Raw genomic sequence first — 23,182 nt, forward strand, 5'->3', positions numbered from 1 at the left:
TTTATGCTTCTTCTTTAATACTATATGTTGCAAGGCGATCGATTCATCTCAATTAAAGGATATGCAAGAGGATATCGTTGTCACTCTATGCCTCTTAAAGAATTATTTTCCACCATCATTTTTCACAATAATGGTACACCTTGTAGTGCATCTCGTAAAAGAAGTTGAGTTTTGTGGACCTGTTTATTTGAGGTGGATGTATCCTTTTGAACGATACATGAAAGTGTTGGAAACTTATCTACGAAATAGAAATCGACGAGAATGATGTGTTGGAGAAAATTATATTGTGTAATACAAGAAATATGGGAGTTTGACTATCATGGATTATCATTTATTTTATTCAAATGTAATTGGGTTGAGAATAGAATTGGAGTCAAAATAGACGAGTTTGGGTTTACTATTGTGGACCTCAATCGTATTGGATATAAATCAGACCCATTTATTTTAGCCTCCCAAGCAAAACAAGTGTTCTATGTAAAAGACCCCGCAAATTCGGGTTAGTCAATTATTTTAACATCTCCACAACGAATAATTGAGGATGATTTTTATGAAGATGAAATAAGAGATATGCTACAAGAGTGTGGTCATGGAGGTATGTAAAGAATGCCCAATGTTGATACATCTATTGAGATTGATGATACAACATCCACATACATTAGAAATGATTGTGAGGGTAGATGAGTTGATAAATAATGTTTTAAATATGGTATGTCATTTACTATGGTTATATATATTTAAATATTAAGATTATATGTTTTTTGTGTGAGTAATGATTTTTTTTTTTTTTTTTTTTTTTTTGCAAATTGAAATGGAAAATTCAAAAAGTAGCAGCGAGGATGATAGAAATATGATCCCACAAAAATATAGCAAAATAAGTATTTCACGTGGCCCAAACTACAATGTCTGAGTTGGCACAAATAAGAACATCTGTAACGGTTGACCATTGATTATAATGAACATGGACAATTGATTGGATTTGGAGCAAAGAAGATGCAAAGTTATATAGGAGTTTGTGTTCGACAAAAATACCTATAACATATAATTCTTGGAAAAAAGTTCCAAACCATTTAAAAGACAAACTTTTTGATTGTGTAGCGGTATGTTTTCTAAAATTTTAATTCATGTGCATAGTAGTTTATTAGTTTATTGTTTAACTACTTTTTTCATTGTGCAGATGTCATTCGATGTGGACTCTAAGTCCAAACATTGTATACTCATGTCTGCATCTAGGAAGTTTCGGACTTTCAAGATTGACTCAAAAGTTCATACTTCCATTTAAGGATGAACCCTCGGTCTTGCAATTTCCTCCCCAACAATATTCTCATATAGAGCAAGATCAGTGGACATCATTCGTCAATGAACGATTGAGTGAAGAATGGGCTGTAAGTCATTCACAATAAATTAAATGTCAACATTATCATTGTTTTGATAGGTAACTTCAACTAGATTTGTTGTATAGGAAATCAGTCGTCTTCAAAAAGAAAGACGTGCGAAATGTGTATATAATCATCACATTTCTCGAAAGGTTTATACGAATCTTGCCCCAAAAATTAGTGAGTTTTTCAACTTCAATTAAATCTTTTATTCTAATATGTTTATGCTAATTAAATATGTATGTTCACGTAGAACCTATCGAATGATCCTTCTTATCGAGCGACTTTATGGAAAGAAGCAAGAAAAGGAAAAAATAATGAATACTTTAATGAAGCTACTCGAGACTGTGCCAATCGGATTGTAAGTTTATATTGTGCAAAGTTTAAGATGGCATATATATAATGTTTGGAACTTATGATGATATAGATATTGTGTGAAAAATGTAATATATTTTATAGGATAAATTGGCTGAAGTCTATGAAGGTGAAGATATTTTGACCAAAGCATTGGGCACAGAGGAACATTGGGGACATGTTAGAGGAATGGGTGATTTTGTTTCCCATTCCCAATATTTCAAATTAGTAAAACCAAAGTCCTCAATGAACCAAGAAAATGAAGGAGGCTCTAGTGAAAAAAAAATGTTCGACATGGTAAAATGTCAAGAGAAAGAACTCACAACAGACAATCTAATAAGTCTAAATCATCTGTTGGAAGTATTGCACTAAGTGCATCTGAAGAAGAAGATACTGAGAAGATGCCTAAAGAATATTTGGAGGTAATTTATTTGTTCTGACTTTTAAATTTTAATCATATTGTACGTGCTTAACCATGGTGACGTGAGTTCTTTTAAATTTGTTAAGGGGACACCATGCCACTTGGTTATAGGAACTATAAATAATATGGTTACAGTAGCCACAGCATTTGATGATGATGTGTCATGCTTAACTATTAAAGTTCTAATTGACACTGTCATTGGAGAAGATTTGCCTATACCAATTCCTGTGAAGGGTAAAGAGTCCTTAAATCAAGCAATGGGCAACTTCGTAAAATGGACTCATGAACTTGTAGTTAAGGTTGACGAGAGAAAAGTATGTCTCTTTTTCAGTATATGAGTTTGGTTATTTATTATTTTTCCTACTTTGAATTTGTGTAACTTTGGTTATGGTAGGACCATTCAACAATTAAGAGTTTCAGCCAGTCCTCCAAATATATTGACGCTAATGGTACCATCAAACTACTGAACGGACATGTCATGCATAACGTCAACGATGTAGACATGATCCGTATCACTTTGGACGAGCATATATTTGGAAGAGACAAATTTATTTATTTAGGTCGCGACGATCTGATCCAATATTGCAATATGGTTGAAATAGGCTACATGTGTATTTTGACATCATTGCGTAAGTATTATTCATCTAGATTCATTCATGTATACTTTGTTTCATGTTTAAATAATAAATTTTACTTTGTTTAGGTATCTTTGGGATGAATGCTGTTGTGATATTACGAAGAAGTTTTTTTTATAATTGATCAAGCAAGAATATTGCCACGTGAAGTCTCAAGATATTCAATCTAGAAATTTAGCCAATCAACTAGAATTGGCTAATTTAGACCAATTAGTCCTTATTCCATATAAATAACACAGAGTAAGTAAATACAAGTTCTTAGATTATTTTTAATTTGCATTATATACGTACTAATATTTCAAAATTGTTGCTTATTATAGTTATTGTTGGATATTGATTGTAATCAATCTACAAGAAAATTTTGTATATGTTTTGGACTCTCTTCGAAGTAAGGTTCAAGAGGATTTTCATGGAGTTATAAATATGTAAGTGTAATTGAACTTTCTTAGCTCTTAATTGAAGTATTTATATTTTAACTCATGTTTTCAAACTATTTAGTGGATTGAAAACATGGCAAGCATGATCTCTAACACCATCGGTCTTCTCTAAAATGGAAACCTGTAAAGGTAAATTTGCATTCATTTTTTCACAATGTATGTTCATTTGAACATAAGAATAATTGTGTTCAATTTCTTTATATGCAGTGCCCCCGTCAATTAGATTCTGTAGGATGCGGGCATTATGTGCAAAAGTATATACACGAAATAGTGCATAATCCTACTACACCCATTACTAGCCTCGTACGTAAATTATTTATTTTTATATACTAGCTTTAATTTAATAAATGGACGTAAACTTATGTTGAATTTATCTTTTTTTTTTCCTCTTTGTAGTTCAATACAAAAAATGCATATACCTAAGGGCAAGTTTTGTTGGCCAATTTGTGTAAGGATGTAATTCTTGTTTTTTGTCTCAATATAATGTAAATGCTAGCTTAGAATGAAATCAATTTTATCTAACCATGATCTATTTATTGGAAGATTTATGCATAATATTTTTGTGTTCATGGGGTATTTGGTGTTAAGTATTCATGGAATTAGTACTAATTGATATCTGTGAATGAGAGAAATGATGACTTGGTGTAAGTATTATATGAAAGTTTGTTACTGTTATGCAAATTTTGATGACTAGTGTATTTATTTCATATTTTGATGAGTATATGTAATGGATTGGAAATATTGATTCTTGTTTGTGGATAAATTCTTAGGTGGAAGACAAATATTGATGGCTTGCCATGCAAATTTTTTTTTACTTTTTAATAAAAAACAATGACGGACATTTTCTGACCCAACACGAGATATAAAATTTTGTTTTTAACTTCTTGACCGAAAAATGGATTCGACAACGGAATTTTTTTAAAAAAAGGACAATAATTAATGAAACGGACAGATTCTGAGCTTCAATGTCGGTTTAGAGGGTTTCATTTGATTCTTGGTCTTTAGTTGCAACCGACATTAAAGAGTTTTAGTGTCGGTTGCAACCGACATTGATGCCCTTTAATGTCGGTTGGAAAATTCATTTAAAGGTCTTTACTGTTGGTTGCAACCGACATTGAAAGACCTTTAATGTCTGTTGAAACTGACATTGAAGACTGTATTATTAAAGCCCTTTAATGTCGGTTTAAAATCAATATTAAAGGCAACTGACATTAAAGGGCTTTAATAACACTATCTTTAATGTTTGTTGTCAACCGACATTAAAGCCCTTGAATGTCGATTTAAAACCGACATTAAAACCCAAAATTCTTCTAGTGTGTGGTTGGTTCAAAATTTCTCATTCAATAAATGTAAAGTACTCAGTTTTTATTAACATTCCTATTCATCATTTCATATATCCATAAGTTTGATATCAACATAAAATTTAATATTTCTATTACATCGTTCAAAATAATGAAATATAGAAAACAATAAAATACTGCTAATGTAATTGGTAAGATAAATGATAAGAATTTTTACTTATATAAAAAGTGCAAAAACATTTCTTTTAATATTATTTTTAGAATTATCCAATGGCATTGATAATTTTATTAAAAGTGTTAACTCAATGATAACAGCAAATAAAATTTCTAGTCATCAAGGAATCAGATCAAAGCCAAGCAGTGCATGTCCAGCCACCAAGTAAAAGGACATTTGTTGATATTATTGCTCAACAATATCCGCAAATTTACATCAAGAATATTTTTTATAAAAAGGGATTAAAATATACTTGAAAAACTATTTTAAATGGTTGCCAAATAATTCAATTTATTTCAAAATGACTTTTTTTTAAAAAAAATCAAACACTTGAAAATGTATTCCAAACACACCCTAAGAGATCGTTTGAGGCAAAGAGTTGGTTATTATAGGCCTAGGTTTTTATAGTTGAGTTATAATAGTTTGCGTTTGGGATGTAGATTATTTTAGTTTGAAGATTATTTTAGTTTGAGTTATAATAGTATGTGTTTGAGGTATAAATTATTTTAGTTCGAGAAGGAAATAGTAAATATTGTAGCAAAGAATAAAAACTACAGCTGTTGAAGGGTAAATTTTTGGTCAATCACAAGTTGCCACATCATTCCCTAAATTAACCACAAAATTCCAAAACATTCAATTTTCGATCAATTAGGAGTTGATGTGTGTCTCAAATTGAAATTGAAGACATAAATTGGCAAATTCCGATGATGCCACGTGTTTTCATCATGATCTTTGGATGGAATAAAATTAGTTCAATCTAATTTGATATTATTATTTGGACTAAAGTCCAATTGAATAAAAAAAATAAAAATCCAAATGCCAAATTAGGTCTAAGTCCAGTTAATTAGGCCCAAAGGGCAGGCTCATGGACTAATCAAGCCCAAGCTCAACTAATTGAGTTCGAGAGTGAGGCCTATGGACTAATCAAACCCAAGTCCAACTAATTAGGCCCAAGGGCTAGGCCCATGGATCAACCAACCCCAAGCCCACAAAGCCCACCAGAAAGCTCTATAAATAGAGAAACTCTTCTCATTTGAAAAAAAAAAAAAAAAAAAAAAAAAAGAACTCTACATTTCAGAGAGCCCAAGAGAATCCACCTACAACCAGAAGACCCCTAGATTCTTGAAGCAACACACTTCCTTGAAGACACAAGTCATCCTGAAGAAAGAAAAAGACTTTTCCAAGACTTTGATCTCAAGAATGTCATGTGCTTCGCTTCTTCAATGAAGCGCATGCATTCAACTTTGAGAGAACCAGAAGATCAAGTGTTAGAGATCGAACCGCAACCATCAAATCAACATCTGCACCAACACAAACACAAGTTCAACTTCACGAAACAAGTTTCTCTAGAAACCTCATGCAAACAAATTGGCATGTCTGGTGGGATATCTCAACCTCTCATCTCTCTCTTAACATCCAAACAAATCAATAGCATCAAAGAAAGTTGCATCTAAGGTAACTACTGCAAGCGACTTCTACACGGGACCTGTCACCCATAGTCGTTCAAAGGAGGTGATACAAGAGCAAAAGCAAGGTTCCATCATTGCACACAACATCCCGAGGCAGATGACAAAATCTTCTAAAGGCAGGATTTTCATCAAGGAGAATCCCTTGTTTGACAACCCTATTTCTGCCTCCAGCAAGTCAAAAAGGGAATCACACAAAGATGTGATTTCTGTCATGATGGTGGACGTAACAGTCGAGGCGGCCATGACAAAAATGGAAAGAAAGATAAACTTTTTGATGAAGGTCGTTGAGGAGTGAGATCATGAAATTTCTACCTTGAGAGAACAGATGCAGTCTCGAGAAGTTGCTGAATCAAGTCTAGCTTTTGCTGTCTGTCAAAGCAAATCACAAAGGAAAAACCGTGCTGCAGAAAAATCAATCGCAACAATCAGCTTTTGTTGCTTCTCTCTCTAACAACTATAGGATATGATCATGACTTCCATAAGGGCTCAGACCTCTTTTATGTATTCCAAGTCGTACACCCAGAAAATTGACAGCTTGAGAATGCCTGTTGGGTACCAACCCTTGAAGTTCCAACAATTCGACGAAAAGGGCAACTCGATACAATACATTGCCCACTTTGTGGAGACAAGCGAAAACGTGGGAACTAGAGGAGATCTGCTAGTCAAAGAGTTTGTCAAAACCCTCAAAGGAAACACTTTCGACTAGTACACTGACTTAGAGCTTGAGGCAATCGATAGTTGGAAGCAGCTTTAGAGGGAATTTTTGAACCATTTCTACAGCACCAAACACACTGTCAGCATGATGAAGTTGACAAATTCCAAGCAACAGAAAAAGAAGCCAGTCATCGACTACATTAACCGATGGAGAGCTCTGAGTCTGAACTGCAAAGACCAACCCATCGAACTGTCTACTATAGAAATGTGCACCCAAGATATGCACTGGGGACTTCTCTATATTCTGCAGGAAATCAAGCCACGTATGTTTGAATAATTGGCGACTCACGCCCATGATATGAAGTTAAGCATCGCCAATAGGGGAATGAAGGATTTCCTGATCCCTGAGATGAAGAGGGATAAGAATGAGATAGAGGGCGCTAAGAAGATTGTGAAAGGCACTGAAAAGGAATCAATGGTTGTTAATGTGACCCTGCTGAAGTTTCTTCGAAAAGAAAGAAAAGGAAAATTGAAAAGAAAGACGATGTAGGTGAAAGACACCGACTGACATTGAAAGAGAGGTAGGAAAAAGTCTATCCGTTTCCTGACTCTGATATCACAGATGTGCTCGAGTGACTAGAAATGTAGCTTGTCCAGCTACCAGAATGTAAATGACTAGAACAAGCAGGGAAGGTAGATGATCCGAACTAATGCAAGCATCACAGGGTCGTTAGCCACCCAGTCAAAACATGGTTTGTGCTAAAGAAGCTAATCCTAAGGTTGGCTTGACAGAGGAAGATTGAGGTAGACTTAGATAAGGTTGCTAAAAAAAATCGCGTCGCAGTGGTAGTAACTCTAAGCGCTTCGATATCGATTATATGTTATGATGAAAGAGAGAGCTTGATTCAGTTTGGGACACTCGAACCTACGGTTGTACGGTTTTAGCAAAAGATCCAAGTCACTAATTTTCAAAATAGGGAAGAAAACGTTGATAGAGATAATGACGAAGGCTAGATTCTTATAATGCACTGAAAGAAGAGAAAGCCAAGCCCTACCCAAAAAGAGTTGCGCTCCTATCGGAGTTATAAAAGAGGAAGCAAGACTCAGAAAAGGAAGGAAAAAAAGAAGGCTCAGAAGCCCAAGCTTGTTGAGGAGGAAGATGAGGACTTCCCTCAAACCAGGTGATAGGTGACGTTAGGAGATTTCCCTTCGAAGAACTTCTATGGCAACGGTTCGAGAAAAATGCCAGAGGTTGTTGCATGTCATGTTGTTGGCACTGCAGAGGAAGAGCATACCCCTCTAGGTTCATCGAAGATGACGGAAGGATCAAAATACTTACCATCGTTCAACATAGATGACCTATTGTCACTCCCTCAAAAAACCAAGATGGCCCTCATCGACGCATTGTTAGAATCCAACATATCTGTTGTACTGACCTCTACTGTGTATGCCTTGGGATGTATGTCCATAGATTTTTCAGATGAAGATCTACTGTTGGGATCAAAGTTGCACAATAGGACTTTGTACGTCTCGGGATACATTCGAGAGCAGAGAGACGGTTGAATTCTCATCGATAATGGATCAACTGTCAATATACCTATGACGACTATGAAACAATTGGGCATCCTCATGGAAGAATTATCGAATAACAAGTTGGTAACTCAAGGTTTCAACCAAGGCAGCCAAAGGGCGATACGCATGATACGCTTAGAAATCCTCATTAGTGATCTGAAGTTTGACACATTGTTTCATGTTATAGATTCGAAGACGACCTATAAGTTGCTACTAGGACGCCCTTTGATTCACGAAAATAGTGTGATAACCTTGACGTTGCATCAATGTTTCCAGTTCTATCAGGATGGGATTAAGAAAGTTGAAGCAAACTCTAATCCATTTTTAAAAGTTGAATCTCACTTCGCATATGCGAAGTTTTATTTGAAGAGTGAGTGTGTTGGTGATGCAATGCCCGCAGAGGCTCCACTTATAAGGGAAACAAATGAATCAAGGCTAAAGTCACAAGTAGATACCGAGAAAGAAACGTGCAACAAGGCACGAACCTCCAGCTCAAGAAGAAATAAGACATCCACTAGCATTGGAGAAACACCGATTTCGAAGGATGAAAAGGCTCCAAATCCTCCGATTTTACGCTATGTCCCTTTCTTGAGACGCAGAAAGAGTGAGTCACCTTTTACGGAATGCTCCAAAGGTTTACAAGTCAGCGATATTGAAATCTTAAAGGAGAGTTTCGTTACACCACTCACGCCAATAATGAAGCAGGAAATCCATAAAACAAGGGGGGACTTGACAAAGCTAAATCTACTAGACAAGCAAACAGAAGATGGACTCGATCCTAAAGCTTACAAAATGTTGGCAAAGGTGGGTTATGACTTCATGACTCACACCGAGTTTAAGAGCTTAAAGACTTATGAGCAACCCAAGCTTTCTTCGACCCAGAAAAAGCTTTTGCAAGAGGGGCACGCTATATCTGCGTCGAGGAAGGGGCTTGGATATAAATCGTCAAAGCCAGTTCGCATAACTAGAAGGGCAAAGGAAAAGGTGGTCAACAACAATCATATAACTACAGAAGAAGTCTATGATGCAGGAGAAAATGAGGGCAAGGATCAAAGAACCTTAGCCTTCGACCGTATCAAAATGTCTGTTGCACACGCGTTGGACTTTGAGAGATTGAGCTTGATGGAAGCAAAGAGAGAAAGTCTATGCATGACCCCTGGATCTACCCGATGCTCGACTTTTCGAAGGTTGACTTTACATAACAAAGAAGAATAGAAGATTGTCTGTCGGTCCCTGGTGGTGGCACGACCATCAGCCTTCTAGAGGTTAGGTGCGGTTTCAAATAAAAACAAAGGAAAACCTCATACGCCCATTTTTTATCACCTTAAGTGCAAAGGTGTTGAGGACCACTTCAGCAAACATGTCTTTAGTGAGATAGAGGGCAAGGGAGAAACTCGCAGTGACATCTCCAATATAGCCATAAGAAAGAGGGATCTGATACCTTGTGCATCAATCTGGCGGTGCCTCAGCCATAAGGATACTGAAAGGCCATCGAACAATAAATCATCTTGTGAGGTAGGAAGCAACAAAGACATTCACAATACCATGCCTTCACGAATGAAGAGAAAGACCTCTGTCACTCTAAACACAAGCAAATATTTTTTGAAGGTAAAGAGGCACGATGTTGTCTTCACCAACTCTCAAAATGGAAGTCTAGAACAGGTGGAAGATGAAATTTCATGTCACCACATTACCATCACCGAAGAATCTAAAGATGATATGGCCAAAAAGGAAGTGGAAGATGCTCCACTGAGTCTGGAGGATGGTGGTTAGTCCACAGCGGACAAACTCAAAGAAGTGAATCTGGACACAGTGGCAGAACCACACCCAACTTTCATTAGCGCATCTCTCTTTAAAGAGAAAGAAGGCAAATATATGAGCTTGCTCACTAAATACAGGGACGTGTTCGCTTGGTCATACAAAGAAATGTCAGGGCTTAATCTGATGGTAATAGTCCACCATCTCGAAATCAAACAAGGATGTCGACCTATTAAGCAAGCTCAGTGATGCTTTCGACCAGAACATATTCTTCAGATGGAAGTTGAAGTCAATAAGTTAATTGAAGTAGAGTTTATCCATGAAGTCAAATACCCAACGTGGATAGCTAACATTGTCTCAATTAGAAAAAAATAATGGACAACTTCATGTTTGTGTGGACTTTCGTGATCTAAACAGTGTGTGTCTGAAAGATGATTTTTCATTGTCCATCATGAAGATCAGGGTTGATACGACAACAAAACATGAGGCTCTATTCTTTCTGGATGGGTCGTTGAGGTATAATCAAATATGAATGACTCTTGCTAATGAGGAAATGACGGCCTTCATAACCCCAATAGGAATATATTGCGACAAGGTAATGCCCTTCAGATTCAAGAATGTTGGCACTACTTACCAACACGCCATGCAAAAGGTATTTGATGATATTTTGCACAAACACGTAGAATGTTATGAGGATGATCTCGTGATCAAGTCCAAAAAATGACAAGATCATTTAGCGGGTCTGAAAGTTGTGTTTGGTCACATGCAAAAATACTAGTTGAGGATAAACCCTCTAAAGTGAACGTTCGGTGTAACCTCAAAGCAATTTCTTGGTTTCATTGTGAGGCATTGATGGATCAAGATAGATCAATCCAAGATCGATGCCTTTCAGAAAATATTGAGGCCAAAGAGTTTACATGAGTTAAAAAGTCTTCAGGGGCGCTTGGCTTACATCCGCAGGTTTATTTCCAACTTGGCTGGTCGATGTCAACCTTTCCAAAGACTGATGAGAAAAGGAGAAAATTTTGAATGGGACAAGGGCTGCCAAAATGCTTTTGACAGCATAAAGAGGTACTTGCTTAGTCCTCTTGTCCTAGGTGCTTCTATGGCAGGCAAGTCGTTGATATTATACATTGCCGCACAAGAAAGATCGATGAGAGCATTATTGGCACAAGAGGGAAAGAAGGGAAAAGAGCGAGCCCTCTACTACCTAAGTAAGACTTTAAATGGAGTTGAAATCAATTATTCTTCTATTGAGAAAATGTGCATTGCACTCTTCTTCACTATCGACAAGTTGAGACACTACATGCGAGCCTTTATAGTTCGTTTAATTGCAAAAGCCAACCCCATCAAGTACGTTCTTTCTAGGCCAATCATCTCAGGGTGTTTAGCTAAATAGGCAATCATGCTTTAGCAATACGATATTGTTTATGTGTTGCAAAAGGCGATTAAAGGACAAGCATTGTCCGAATCCTTGGCGGATCACCCAATTTCATCAGATTGGAAGTTAAGTGAAGACTTGCCTATGGCGAAGTTCTCCTCACAGAAATCACAGAGCCTTGGATCATGTTTTTTTAAGGTGCATCTGGAGAAGTGGTGCGGTGGCAGCATCATCCTCATTTCACTAGAGAAACACATGTTGACTTATAGCTTTACGTTTATTGAGTTGTGCTCGAGCAATGTTGGCGAATACCAAGCCTTAATAATCGGCCTCCAAATGGCTTCGGAGATTGCAATGTCATACATAGAGATTTTTGGTGACTCGAAGTTGATAATCAATCAGCTCTTACTTTAGTATGATATGAAGCATGATGACTTGAACCTTACTTCATTTATGCCAAACAGTTGATGGAGAAATTCAAAAGCATGACACTAGAGCATGTCCTGAAGACGGATAATAAGAAGGCGGATGCTTTGGCAAACTTGGCTAATTCCCTGACGGTTCTAGATGATGTGTCCTTTAATATATTGCTTTTTCGAAGGTGGGTTATACCTCCGATCGAGACAGCATGTGAAGAAACAAATGTGATATCAGTTCGTTTAATTGATGAAGAAGACTGGCAGCAACCCATCATAGATTACCTCAAGCATGGGAGGCTTCTAGAAAATCCCCACCATAAAACCGAGATTCGAAGGAGGGTTGCATACTTCATTTATTACAAAGGGGTATTATATCGTGACTCCCTGGAAGGGATCTTTCTTCAATGCCTTGGAAAAAAGGAATCAATGAAGGCCTTAGAAGAAGTGCATTCTGGGATATGTAGCGCGCATCAATATAGACCAAAGCTATAGTTCCAGCTGAAAAGAATCGTTTACTACTGGCTAGGGATGATCCAAGATTCGATGGAATATGCAAAGAAGTGTGAGGCTTGTCAATACCATGTGAACTTCGTGAAGAAACTTGTATGAGGAGAATCTTTAGTGGAAGCGGATCAACCAAATTCCATTAATTATTGAATACAAAGTTTATAGTAAACATACAGATAGATATGCATTTAAAACTAAATTACACCATGCTTTTCAAGAAAAGGTTTCAAGAAACATTATCTTTGTAGAACATTTTCTTCACGATTTTCCCTCAAACAAAATCACCAACTTCTTGAAGACCTTCTTCAAGATTAATCTCGAACCAAAACCCCAGACACAACCACAATGGAAACCTTGGTATTCTCAAGGTGAAAACCCATGAATGGTGGACTATGACTATTTTGGTTAAGAGGGAAAGGTTTAATGTGGAGGAGGAAGAAGATTGAGAACTCTTACAAGAACACAAAAAACACATAACGCTTCTGTAATTTTTCTTTCTCAATCGTTCAACAGCAATCACGTCAAAGAAGAAAAAAAACAATTTTTCTTTTATTCTACTTGCCATAAAACATAACCACCCCACTAATGTGGGTGGAGAGAAAAAATGGGGAAAGGAGTTGTAACTCTCTTCCTTATTATTCAAATAATAATAATATAATATAAATAAATATGATAACTAACTTATCATATTATATACATATATTAAATTATATGTTATATCAAATATAACATATAATCTATAGTTTTAATATTGTATCACATATAATATAAACTATAGTTTCTTTTCTCTATTTTATGGCATTTAATATAAATCTCATTTATATTAAATTTAACAACTATGATTCACATTCATAGAAAATATATTTGAATCTCATTCAAATATTTATTTCCTCCCATTAAACTATAATGTATCAAATACATTGTTACAGTTATATCCCATATAATTGAAACAATTTAATTATAACATATATAATTAAATCTCTCTTTTAATTTGAACAATTCAAATTAATCCAAAAATCGATTCTCAACTAAATCCTATTGAGATACCAAGGGGACCTCATGGACCTATAGCTTGAAGCTCCAACAATACATGAATAATTAATTAAACTCTTTAATTACATTATTCACCATCCATTAACTGTCGGATACTCAACTAAAGAACCGACAACTGCACTCTTCGCACTACAGATATACTTCTGTATCCATTGGATATAACCAATCAACAGTACGACGACCCTTCACAAATTGCTCGTAAGTACAGCTAGGCCAAATTACCGTTTTGCCCATGTAGTTACATCTAACTCCTTAAGTACCACTGATCCCTCTAATGAACAATAGATCATAGTCCTACTATGACTAAACCTCTCTCGGGCTAGGAGAGGGTGTGGTGCTACATTGTTCAAAACCTGAAATCACCCTTAAGGGAGCAATTTATCTACTTACCCTTGCTTCGAGGAATAAGTGAATTTCATCTTATGTAACTGTGTTCCTAGCTCCACAACCAGGCGAATCCCCAAAATGGTAGGCTTGTTGAGTCAGCGATATGGCCACTCTCACCCATACAAATCAAAAGACTGCCCTCATAGGCAGGAGTTCACTACTCACTCAGGATTCAGGTCATGTTACCTATGGTCATCCTAGTGAAATGTAAGTCTCTATTATGAACAGTCTTATATAATGAGACTAAACATTTCATGGTTCGGTCTTATACAAATTCCTTTGTATAGAATATCCCCGTTTGCATGTATAATACATGAATGATCAAGATCAGATCATTTGTAGCACTTTACAATAATTGTAACACCTACAAAGCGGGCCATACTCATAGTGTCACCAGGATAAGGTACTCAGCCTTATCGATCTACTACAGACCATTTATGTTATCACTTAAACATGATCTATCTGTATGTCTCCACATACATGTTTAAGTTATAAAGATAACCTTGGATGTTAGTTTATTGATTTGTGGTTAATGCAACTAAAATATCATATAATTTATTAAATACAAAATGATTTTATTTATAAAATGTTTACAAACTATAGGACCCTACAAGATTGAGGGTATCAACCCCAACACTTCATTCGTTAACCACCCGAGCCTCTACATCCAATTATAACCTCATGGCCTTTTGAAGTGTGGGGGCTTGATCTTGTTGGCCCTATAACATGTAAGTCATTAGTGGGACATTCTTACATTCTTGCAGCCATTGATTACTTTTCAAGGTGGGTTGAGGCTATCGTCTCGAGGGAAGCTAAGAAAGAAAACGTGGTGGACTTTATCCACACTCATATCATCTATTGGTACAATATCCCCCATCCAATCGTGATTGATAATAGGAGGTAGTTCTCCAATAGCTTGATGGATAGGTTGTATGAGAAGTTCAAGTTCAAGCAGTTCAAGTCATCCATGTACAACGCTTCTACAAATGGGTTGGCAGAGGTATTCAATAAAACATTGTGCAACCTACTGAAGAAGATTGTCTCTAAGTCAAAGAGTGATTGGCAGGAGAAGATCGGTGAGGCATTGTGGGCTTACCGAACCACTCATCGTACCCCTGCAGAAGTCACTCCATACCTTATTGTTTATGAGGTAGAGGCTGCCTTTCCGTTAGAAAGAGAAATTTCATCACTAAGGATGGCGATACAAGAGGGATTGACTACAAAAGAAAATGTCAAGCTACTCTTCAAGAATTGGAAGCACTTGATGAAAAAAGACTAAAAGCTTAACCAGCATTGGAGTGTTACCAAGCGTGAATGTCTAAAGCATTTGATAAGCACATAAAGCCTTGATCTTTTCAAGTCGGTGATCAAGTGCTTGTTGTAAAAAGACCCAATATTACAATGAGACATACAGGAAATAAGTTCACACCTAAATGGGATAGACCTTACATCGTCACAGAGGTCCATATAAATGGAGCATACAAGATCGTTGATCAAGACGTATTAAGAATTGACCCAATTAATGACAAGTTTCTTATGAAGTTTTTTAATTAACGAATGTTAAAAAAAAAAAGTAGAGGAACTTTTTATCATAAGAGTACAAACTACACGTTGCTCCTGACCGCATGAGCTTAAAAGGTGACCCCCCCCCCAAAAAAAAAAAAAATGAACTACATTATGACTTGATCCCTGTCATTATAAAGTGTACGTATGCAGCTTAAAGAAATTTAAGTTCAGTCACATGATCAAAAAATATATGAGTTCAATCGTATAAAAAGTGAAAATTTAAAGGAAGCTTCAAGCATTGGAATTCGTCATAAAAAAAAAAAAAAAAAAAAGTGGCTTCCATATAAGAAATATTTTTGGGCACTACAGTAAACAAATTCAGCAACTAAAATGGCTCAAAATTACAAAAATCCCTAAAGCCACTAACGACTGGTGCATGAAACTAAGTAAAAGGGACAACGTCAAATCATGGTACGCAATTATAATTCCCTAGTTCCTGTTGCATCGCTTCTAAATCTAGCGTAGTACATCCAAAGCCTTGACGTCTTTATTAAAAAGAATTGAAGTGGTCTCAATCTTGTTCATGGTCCCTCACATTCCTGAGGCATCAAGCTTATGTTGATTCAAAAGATCTTCTTCTCAGAAGAACTTGGATATTTCGACTTGATCAATTCTGATGGCTTCTAGCTTCGCTAACAATTCATCCTCTTCTTCCAAGGCTTGAGAATCGTGCTCTAATAGTGCTTTCTTCTTAGTAAGGGCACTACTCTTGTCATATAATATCTTCTCTAGATTAAACTTGGCCTCCTTCAGACGTTGGATTTTACTTGTGTGAATCAATTGAGAAGAAAATGATGACTGGAACTAATTATACTTCTCCACACTTTGAAAGTATTCATTTATGAGTTTTCTGAGATGGAAAAGGTTGGCACCACTAATGTTGAAAATAGCTTCGAATATCTCGTGAGTCTTCTTCCCTAGACAAAGGACCTTCTCAAAAGGGGTACGTATGATTTTCTTATGCACAGTCTCCCACATGGCTAAGATCGCATGGTATCGAACATCAAAAACTTCGCTAACAATTAAAATTAATTAATAATTACTTAAATAATTTAATTAATTATAATTAATTTAAAATCAAATATTAAATTAATTTAACACCAATTTCACTACCATGAATCCCTATTTATGAAATTAATATTGAAATCATATTTAAATATTTAATTGGTTCTCCAATTTCGTTTAATTCCAAAATTAAATGTTTAATTATATCACATATAATTACTAATTCCCTTAATTCAAATTTGAACGTTTTAAATCAACTTATCATGCAATTCTAAGGCTTATTCCGTTTGTGATCTAGTATGGGGACCTAATGGACCTACAGATCAAGAGCTTCAACGATCCGAGATTAATTCGCTAAACTCTTTATACCGAATTAACCCTCATTCGTTAACTAGCGGGTCATGCCACTAAATCCTAGTAGTTACACTTCCCTCACCATAGATATATTGTGTCCACTTGATATAACCATGATTAGTAAGTTAAGCCTTCATAGGTTGTTCGTAATAACGACTGGGTCAAATGGTTGTTTTACCCCCGAGATCACCTCTTGTTCCTTAAGTCCCACTGATCCTCTAATGAACAATTGGTTTGTGTTCCGATCATCAAACCGAGTTCTTCTCGGGCCAATGAGAGGGTAGGGCCCCTTGTTCAAGACCCAGAGTCAACACTTAAGGGAACAACCTCTCTACTATCCCTGAAAGTGGGTAGAAGTGAATTCCATCTTATACCTTATGTCCTCAGTTATCAACCTGATCTTATCCTTGAAATGGGAGGCTTATTGAGTCGGCGCTGTTGAGCCAACCCTCACTTATGCATATCTAAGGATAATCCCGAATAAACAGAAGTTCATAGTTAGCTCAAGATTAAGATTACGTTACCTAGGTCATCGTTATGAAATAGTCAGTCATAAATAGTGAACAGTGTTATAAAATAAGTGTGACTTATTTCTTGGTCCAATCTTATGCAAACTCATTGTACAGGATATCACTGCTCCTCATGACACCACAACGAATTAGGATCACTTCGTTCATACCCTTCACAATTCCTTGTAACAACTACAGAGTGAGCCGCATCCGATAGTGTTACTAGAATAAGGTATCCAACCTTATTTGTATACTATGGATCATTTTGACTATTTACTCGAACCTAGTCCACTCTTATGTCTCCACATAAAATTCAAGTACTCATGTAATAGTCATGGATCTTTTAATTTATTGGATTTATTTCTAAAAAAAAAAATAAGCAATTCATATATTCAATAACAACTTTATTGAATCCACATTTCAATAACAACTTTATTGATTTACAGAGTAAGTTTATTGTTTACAAACCACGAGTTTTAGGACATAAAACCCAATATTTTTTGAACGAGAGTGTATTGGCAATGAAAAAATCATGGGTGAAGTTTACGATTTTCGTCAATTTTTCCTTTTTTGAGATGATTCGTTTTGGAACTTCATTAAGAAACTGGTTTTATTCAACAGAATTTTGTTTTATTCAACAAATTTTGTTTTTAAATACACAAGAATGTAGGGATTTAATAGGGATATACTTGTCGTTTTTTTCTTAAAACTTCAGTTAATTGTTTGTGTGTTTTGGTCATTTTTATAAGTGGAAATTATTTTGACTATTTTTTTTAAAAGAACCCTATATTAGTCTAATCTCAGTTTCATCAATGAACCCAAAGCTTTAAGGTCGATCGGCCCAAATCTAGCCTCAGCTCGATTCAAGCTTCGTCCAAAGATACCATTTAATTAGCTTAGCCCAACCCATTTGAATTGAATTGGATAGTGCATGTGTGTACGTGCATGGGCGTAGGGGTGGACGTGTGCATGTATGTAAGTGACATATTTGAGAGTGATTTTATCGTCATGTTTAAAATCAATTTATTGCATGATTTTTTTTTAAAATGTGTTGTTTTGAAGGGAGGTTGTTTTCAATCCCATAAATTTAATAAAATGTTAGGATTAAATTTAGCACATCCTCTAGTCTCGCTGATAATTAATATTATTCTCCACTATTTTTCTCTCCACCTATATTGAGTCATCACCACTTAAACTTCTATGAGTTCATTCATCCACGTATTAGTACTAATACAATCACAATAATATTATATTTTCCAAATTTTAAGTAAAATCTTTCCTTACACAAATTAAATTGTTTTTTATTCAATAATATGCACACTCAATAGAATTTGTGTAAATGCGAAACTTCTCCTATAAAATAACCCCTCAACTATTGAGGATCCATTGGAAAAATTAAAGAAAATCTCAAAATGTTAATGAGATAGAATGACTATTCATCTCATCGTCAATTGATTTTGAGATGAAATCTCATATAATCTAATTTTAGAGCAAATGAAGTCTAAATAGGCATTTTGCCAAAAAAAACACAAAAATTGAAATTTGATCTAAGAATGGTGAATCTAAAGAGACACCATCTTAAGGAGGCATATTAAAGATCTCACATTAAAGAAAAAAAAATCAAGAAATCTCACAATCTTAATAAGATATTACTTTTCTCATTATTTAGGTATGAACTCGATATTTTTTTCTAGATCGACAAATATGTTGGTGACTCTAAACAAAATTTGATGAAGCCAAAATGAGAGTAATGATAGGAATTCTACTCGAGCTCTAATACTTGAAATTGAAGATTTCATGCAATACTCAACAATAAAGATTTTACACACTCTCAAGAATATCCCTATCATCTATAATCAAGGTATTCTTGTTGAATTTGCATATGCTTCCATTAAAAAAAATGTTAACAATAGAAAATCAATAGAGAGATTATCATTAATAGTTCACTAATAGTGTAGTGACTACTTATACGTCCATGAGTAAAAATATCAAATTACAAAGTCAAATATGTTAGTAGAGTTGGAGAGTCTATAGAGTGTACTCTTCGAAATCCTAAGATCAAAAGCGTAAATAACAAAAATAGGAATACAACTTAAGTTTAAGGAGATCCTGTGTTTCATCCTTCGAAACACATGGTAATAGATTCAAGACATTTCAACAAATTAAAATATCATTCACTGGAAAAGAATTACAAAGAGCTTCATATAACAACAAAAGAATTACAACAGAAAAGTATACACACTTATTGAGTTATAACAGAGAAAAAAGAACCAATAAATTTGAACAAAGCAATGAAAATTTTACATAAAAAACACACACAAAAATCTTCTTCTTTCCCCTTCAGATTAAACCTGTGATCCAAAAGAAGCTTTGAAATCAATTCACATAGCTGCAATGGCGTCTGATCTCTCCCTTCGATCCTGTGAGGACATCAATGTGGCCCATTTTAACCATTGCCTTCCCAAACTTGGCTGCCCATTTGGACCCATCATAGGCATTTTTCAGCACCATTTTAGAGGTCAAGGAACTGCTCAACAATGTCTGATCGGAGATCAGTAGCCCACGGTGGTTCTTTAGCTCGATGTAGTAACGGTTGTCCAAACGATGCGGGGTTGAAAAATCAAGTGCCACGGCTGGCTGCTCGCGCGGGTCACTGCCAGATCTACTTGGCGGTGGGCATTTGTTCTTCAAGTAATCAACATATGAGGGATCCATGGAAGGGTCTTGTGCATGAGTTGTATTGAAGGAATATAGCCTGTCGACAAAGGTAGGGCAATGAGCTATTCCTATGGAGTGAGCGCCGGAAAGTGTCACCATCTCCGCCACGGATAACCCTCGTTTCTTGAACTCACTGGCGAGCTTCTCAGCTTCGAAAGTGAAACTAGGGAGACTGCTAGCTTCTTCCTTTCTTGAGATGCGTCCATCACGACGGCCTGCTGGCACAGCATAGTTAATACCTGATAAGAATATATGAATAGAGAAGATTAAATCTATTTTATTGTATCAAAATTTAAGCCTATGAGTTTAATGATAGTTTAACAATACCTCCAACTTTGTTGGCGCTATCACGGGCAGCGAAGGCAAGAATATCAGCGCAGGACACGGTATTTGGACAAACAGCCTCAATTTTGGCCTTGGCTTCATCAATAACCTCGAAACCTCGTAAGGTTGGAAAGTTTGCTGGATGATATCTCTCCGCTGGATTTCCTAGAGTAGATTCTAGAAGCACGGAAGCATCACATCCCTGAAAAAGTTATAAGTTTTATCCTCAATGTTCAGTTGTATTTAATTAGTCTTTATGCTTTAAATTTTTTTTTAAGTAAATATATGATAGAAAGTGCAAAGATGTCTAAGTTCAAATCTTAAAAATAAGGTTAAATTTGAATTTAGTCATTATGAATTGGAGAAAGTTAAGAATTTAGTCACTATGTTTTAAAAGTTAAAATCCATCTTCAGAGAACGTATCAAATCATTCAACTTATTTACGAGATTTTATCAAATCAGAAGATAAAATTATAACATTTAAAGCTATAGGGACTAACAAAGGAAAAAAAAACGTTGGAATGAAGCGTACCCTAACAAAGCAGTCATGGAAGTGCATTCTGATGAGACCTGCAGCAATGCCGGGGTTTGTAGAGACGGCTTTTTCTACCGCACTTTCAACAATGGCCTCAGCATCAGGACAAGATGAAGTGTAGAAACCTACTTTTAGGCTTGTAGAAGCAAAAGTGGAGAGGGAAAAGAAGAAGATGATGCATAAGAGCTTGGAGAAAAGTACTTGGAATAACTTGTGGGAAGAAGAAGGATTAGCCATTGTGTAAAGAAGAGCCAAATAAGAGGGATTTGTTTAGGCAATGATATGATGTTATTATTTGTTTGGTAATTTTGATGAAGAAATTAGGGGTGTTGATAATGTATATTTATAGCTTGAGGATATGAGGGTTTCTTATAGAAATTAACAACATTGTGTGTTGAACAATGATGAACAAATCAAAAAGGTGGCTATAAGTAATATGAAGTTGTCTAAGTTTGAACTTTTATATTGTCATCTATGTAACTAAATAAAATAAAATAAAATAAAATACAAATGGATTGGGAATTAGAGAGGTAATTATTGACTAAGGAAAACAAAGCCCTAGTGGGAAATTTTAAAATACGTTTACTTAGCAACAAATGGAATGCTTGGGGCTGCGTTGGCCAAAGGAGTAGGTATATTAGATAGAATTAAATATTTGCACAATATATATAATGTAATAACATCACAATAGGACACGTGCTTATAACATAATTAAATGTATGAGAGAATGATAGAATTAAAAAAAATACATCCTAGGCAAACAAATTTGCAATTTGGTCGTTATTAAAGAAAGAATATATCTAATATGGTAACCAAATCCACAAAATGTTTTTAAAACAAAATTTAGATTGCATACCAAGGCTCTTATAGATTAATGATATATTAAATTAATTATTCTCATCTATATTTTTTTAAAAAAAAAAAATATTCATTTTGAAATAGTCTAACGTTGAAATTTTGTTAATTTAAAAAACGTAGAAAAAGATATGTGTATTACTAAGTTTCAAGGAAGTATAAGATAGATTCTTCCTTAAATTTAAAAAAAAAAATTAAAAATCAAAGAGAAAAAGAAATATTAAGTCATACGCTTATTCATGTCAAGTAGTAAACTATATATATGTATATATATATATTTTATAATATTAAACTTTCAAAATATATATTATTCACTGTAGTTAGATATTTTTTGGATTTTGAAATTCATGTCTATTTAATTATTTAAATTTTAAGAAAAAAACACTTTTATCTATGAAATTTGGAAAATAATTATGAATAAATGATATTATCTTATGGGCAAGGCTGCACCTTGTCCCATATTCCTCATTTTTTTACAAAAAAAAAAATTATAAAAAAAAAATTACCATGTGCCAATATTTGACTAGACTAGATATATCCAAAAAATTCATGGGATTGTGACCCTGCGAGGACCCACCCCAAACGGGGCGGGAATCCCCGAATACATTGGGAATGGGAGAGGGAGTGAGAATTTTTTTTCCTGTTTACAATTTGAGGTCGGGGATGGGGAATATATTCCTCGACCCCGCCCCGTGTCCCCGCCCCCCCCCCCCCGACTTTTGTATATAAATTATATATATATATATATATATATTTTGTAGACTTTATTAAGATAATTATGGAGATTTAATTATTTAAGTTTAAGATTTTACTACCTTAATTTCTTAGATGTTGTAATATTTAAAATATGATGTTCTAATTGTTGAAGTTTAATTTATAAAAATTATGAGAATTTAACATTTTAATTATATCTTTTTAAATTAAATACATATTATTATTTTTATTATCAAAATGGATAATATTTTATTTAAATGAATGTTGTAATAGATATTTTTAAAGAATGGTTAAAAATATATGTTTAATTGAAATAAAAAATTGTTAAAAAAAATGAAGGTAAAGAGAAAATTTTCACACAAGGAACCTGATTTCCGCAAAATCCCCACGGATCTCTTGACTATACAACTCCCTGAGAGATAGGTGTTGCAGCCAAAGGGAGCACTTGTATATTTCTTATCTTTTTATTGATTTTTTAGCTTAATTAAGTGACTTTTTTCTCTTTCGCTCTCTCTCCTTTTTAGAGTATTAAATAGTAATGTAATAGTAATTTACTATTTAATATTAATGTTATATTATATGTTCATTAGTTTTTTTAAGGACAATACAATCAAAAGAAAAACATATAAACTAAAAAATTATATCACGAGAAACAAGCATAGAAACC

General features: G+C 34.9%; 3 protein-coding genes and 1 pseudogene across 4 annotated transcripts; 3 read left to right on the top strand and 1 right to left on the bottom strand.

Annotated features, from left to right (window-relative positions):
- The first annotated feature begins 808 nt into the window (after positions 1-808).
- On the top strand, positions 809-6,492 carry LOC150030105 (uncharacterized; annotated as a pseudogene).
- A 5,562-nt stretch (positions 6,493-12,054) lies between these two features.
- On the top strand, positions 12,055-14,839 carry LOC150030106 (uncharacterized). The gene is made up of 2 exons (XM_090310059.1): positions 12,055-12,448; positions 14,700-14,839. The coding sequence occupies exons 1-2, from the start codon at positions 12,055-12,057 to the stop codon at positions 14,837-14,839; spliced, it is 534 nt and encodes a 177-aa protein (XP_090166185.1).
- A 15-nt stretch (positions 14,840-14,854) lies between these two features.
- Positions 14,855-15,214, top strand: LOC150030107 (uncharacterized). The gene has a single exon (XM_090310060.1). The coding sequence runs from the start codon at positions 14,855-14,857 to the stop codon at positions 15,212-15,214; it is 360 nt and encodes a 119-aa protein (XP_090166186.1).
- A 4,307-nt stretch (positions 15,215-19,521) lies between these two features.
- On the bottom strand, positions 19,522-21,328 carry LOC120087220 (peroxidase 5-like). Of its 2 annotated transcripts, none has more exons than XM_090310056.1 (3): positions 20,944-21,328; positions 20,415-20,613; positions 19,522-20,302 (listed from the first exon to the last, which is right to left on the bottom strand). In XM_090310056.1, exons 1-3 carry the CDS (start codon positions 21,181-21,183, stop codon positions 19,746-19,748), a joined length of 996 nt encoding a protein of 331 aa, XP_090166182.1. In that variant the 5' UTR covers positions 21,184-21,328; the 3' UTR covers positions 19,522-19,745. The 2 variants fall into 2 exon arrangements, with proteins under 2 accessions (XP_090166182.1, XP_038900061.1); XM_039044133.2 differs by having other exon boundaries at positions 19,522-20,326; positions 20,944-21,325.
- Positions 21,329-23,182: the final 1,854 nt, after the last annotated feature.

The sequence above is a fragment of the Benincasa hispida genome, unplaced genomic scaffold (genome assembly GCF_027475165.1).
Source record: "Benincasa hispida cultivar pf3 unplaced genomic scaffold, pf3_genome.v1.1 HicScf565, whole genome shotgun sequence".
Classification (NCBI taxonomy): domain Eukaryota; kingdom Viridiplantae; phylum Streptophyta; class Magnoliopsida; order Cucurbitales; family Cucurbitaceae; genus Benincasa; species Benincasa hispida.

What these genes read in the sequence shown, in the direction of transcription:
- LOC150030106 (XM_090310059.1), top strand. Translation starts at nt 12,055, where the DNA reads ATGACACTAGAGCATGTCCTGAAGACGGATAATAAGAAGGCGGATGCT. An exon ending in AGAAGTGCATTCTGGGATAT is followed by an intron (nt 12,449 to 14,699) that starts GTAGCGCGCATC and finishes ACATTCTTGCAG; the next exon opens with CCATTGATTACTTTTCAAGG.
- LOC150030107 (XM_090310060.1), top strand. Translation starts at nt 14,855, where the DNA reads ATGGATAGGTTGTATGAGAAGTTCAAGTTCAAGCAGTTCAAGTCATCC.
- LOC120087220 (XM_039044133.2), bottom strand. Translation starts at nt 21,183, where the DNA reads ATGGCTAATCCTTCTTCTTCCCACAAGTTATTCCAAGTACTTTTCTCC. An exon ending in TCCATGACTGCTTTGTTAGG is followed by an intron (nt 20,614 to 20,943) that starts GTACGCTTCATT and finishes TAACTTTTTCAG; the next exon opens with GGATGTGATGCTTCCGTGCT. An exon ending in TAGCGCCAACAAAGTTGGAG is followed by an intron (nt 20,327 to 20,414) that starts GTATTGTTAAAC and finishes TATTCTTATCAG; the next exon opens with GTATTAACTATGCTGTGCCA.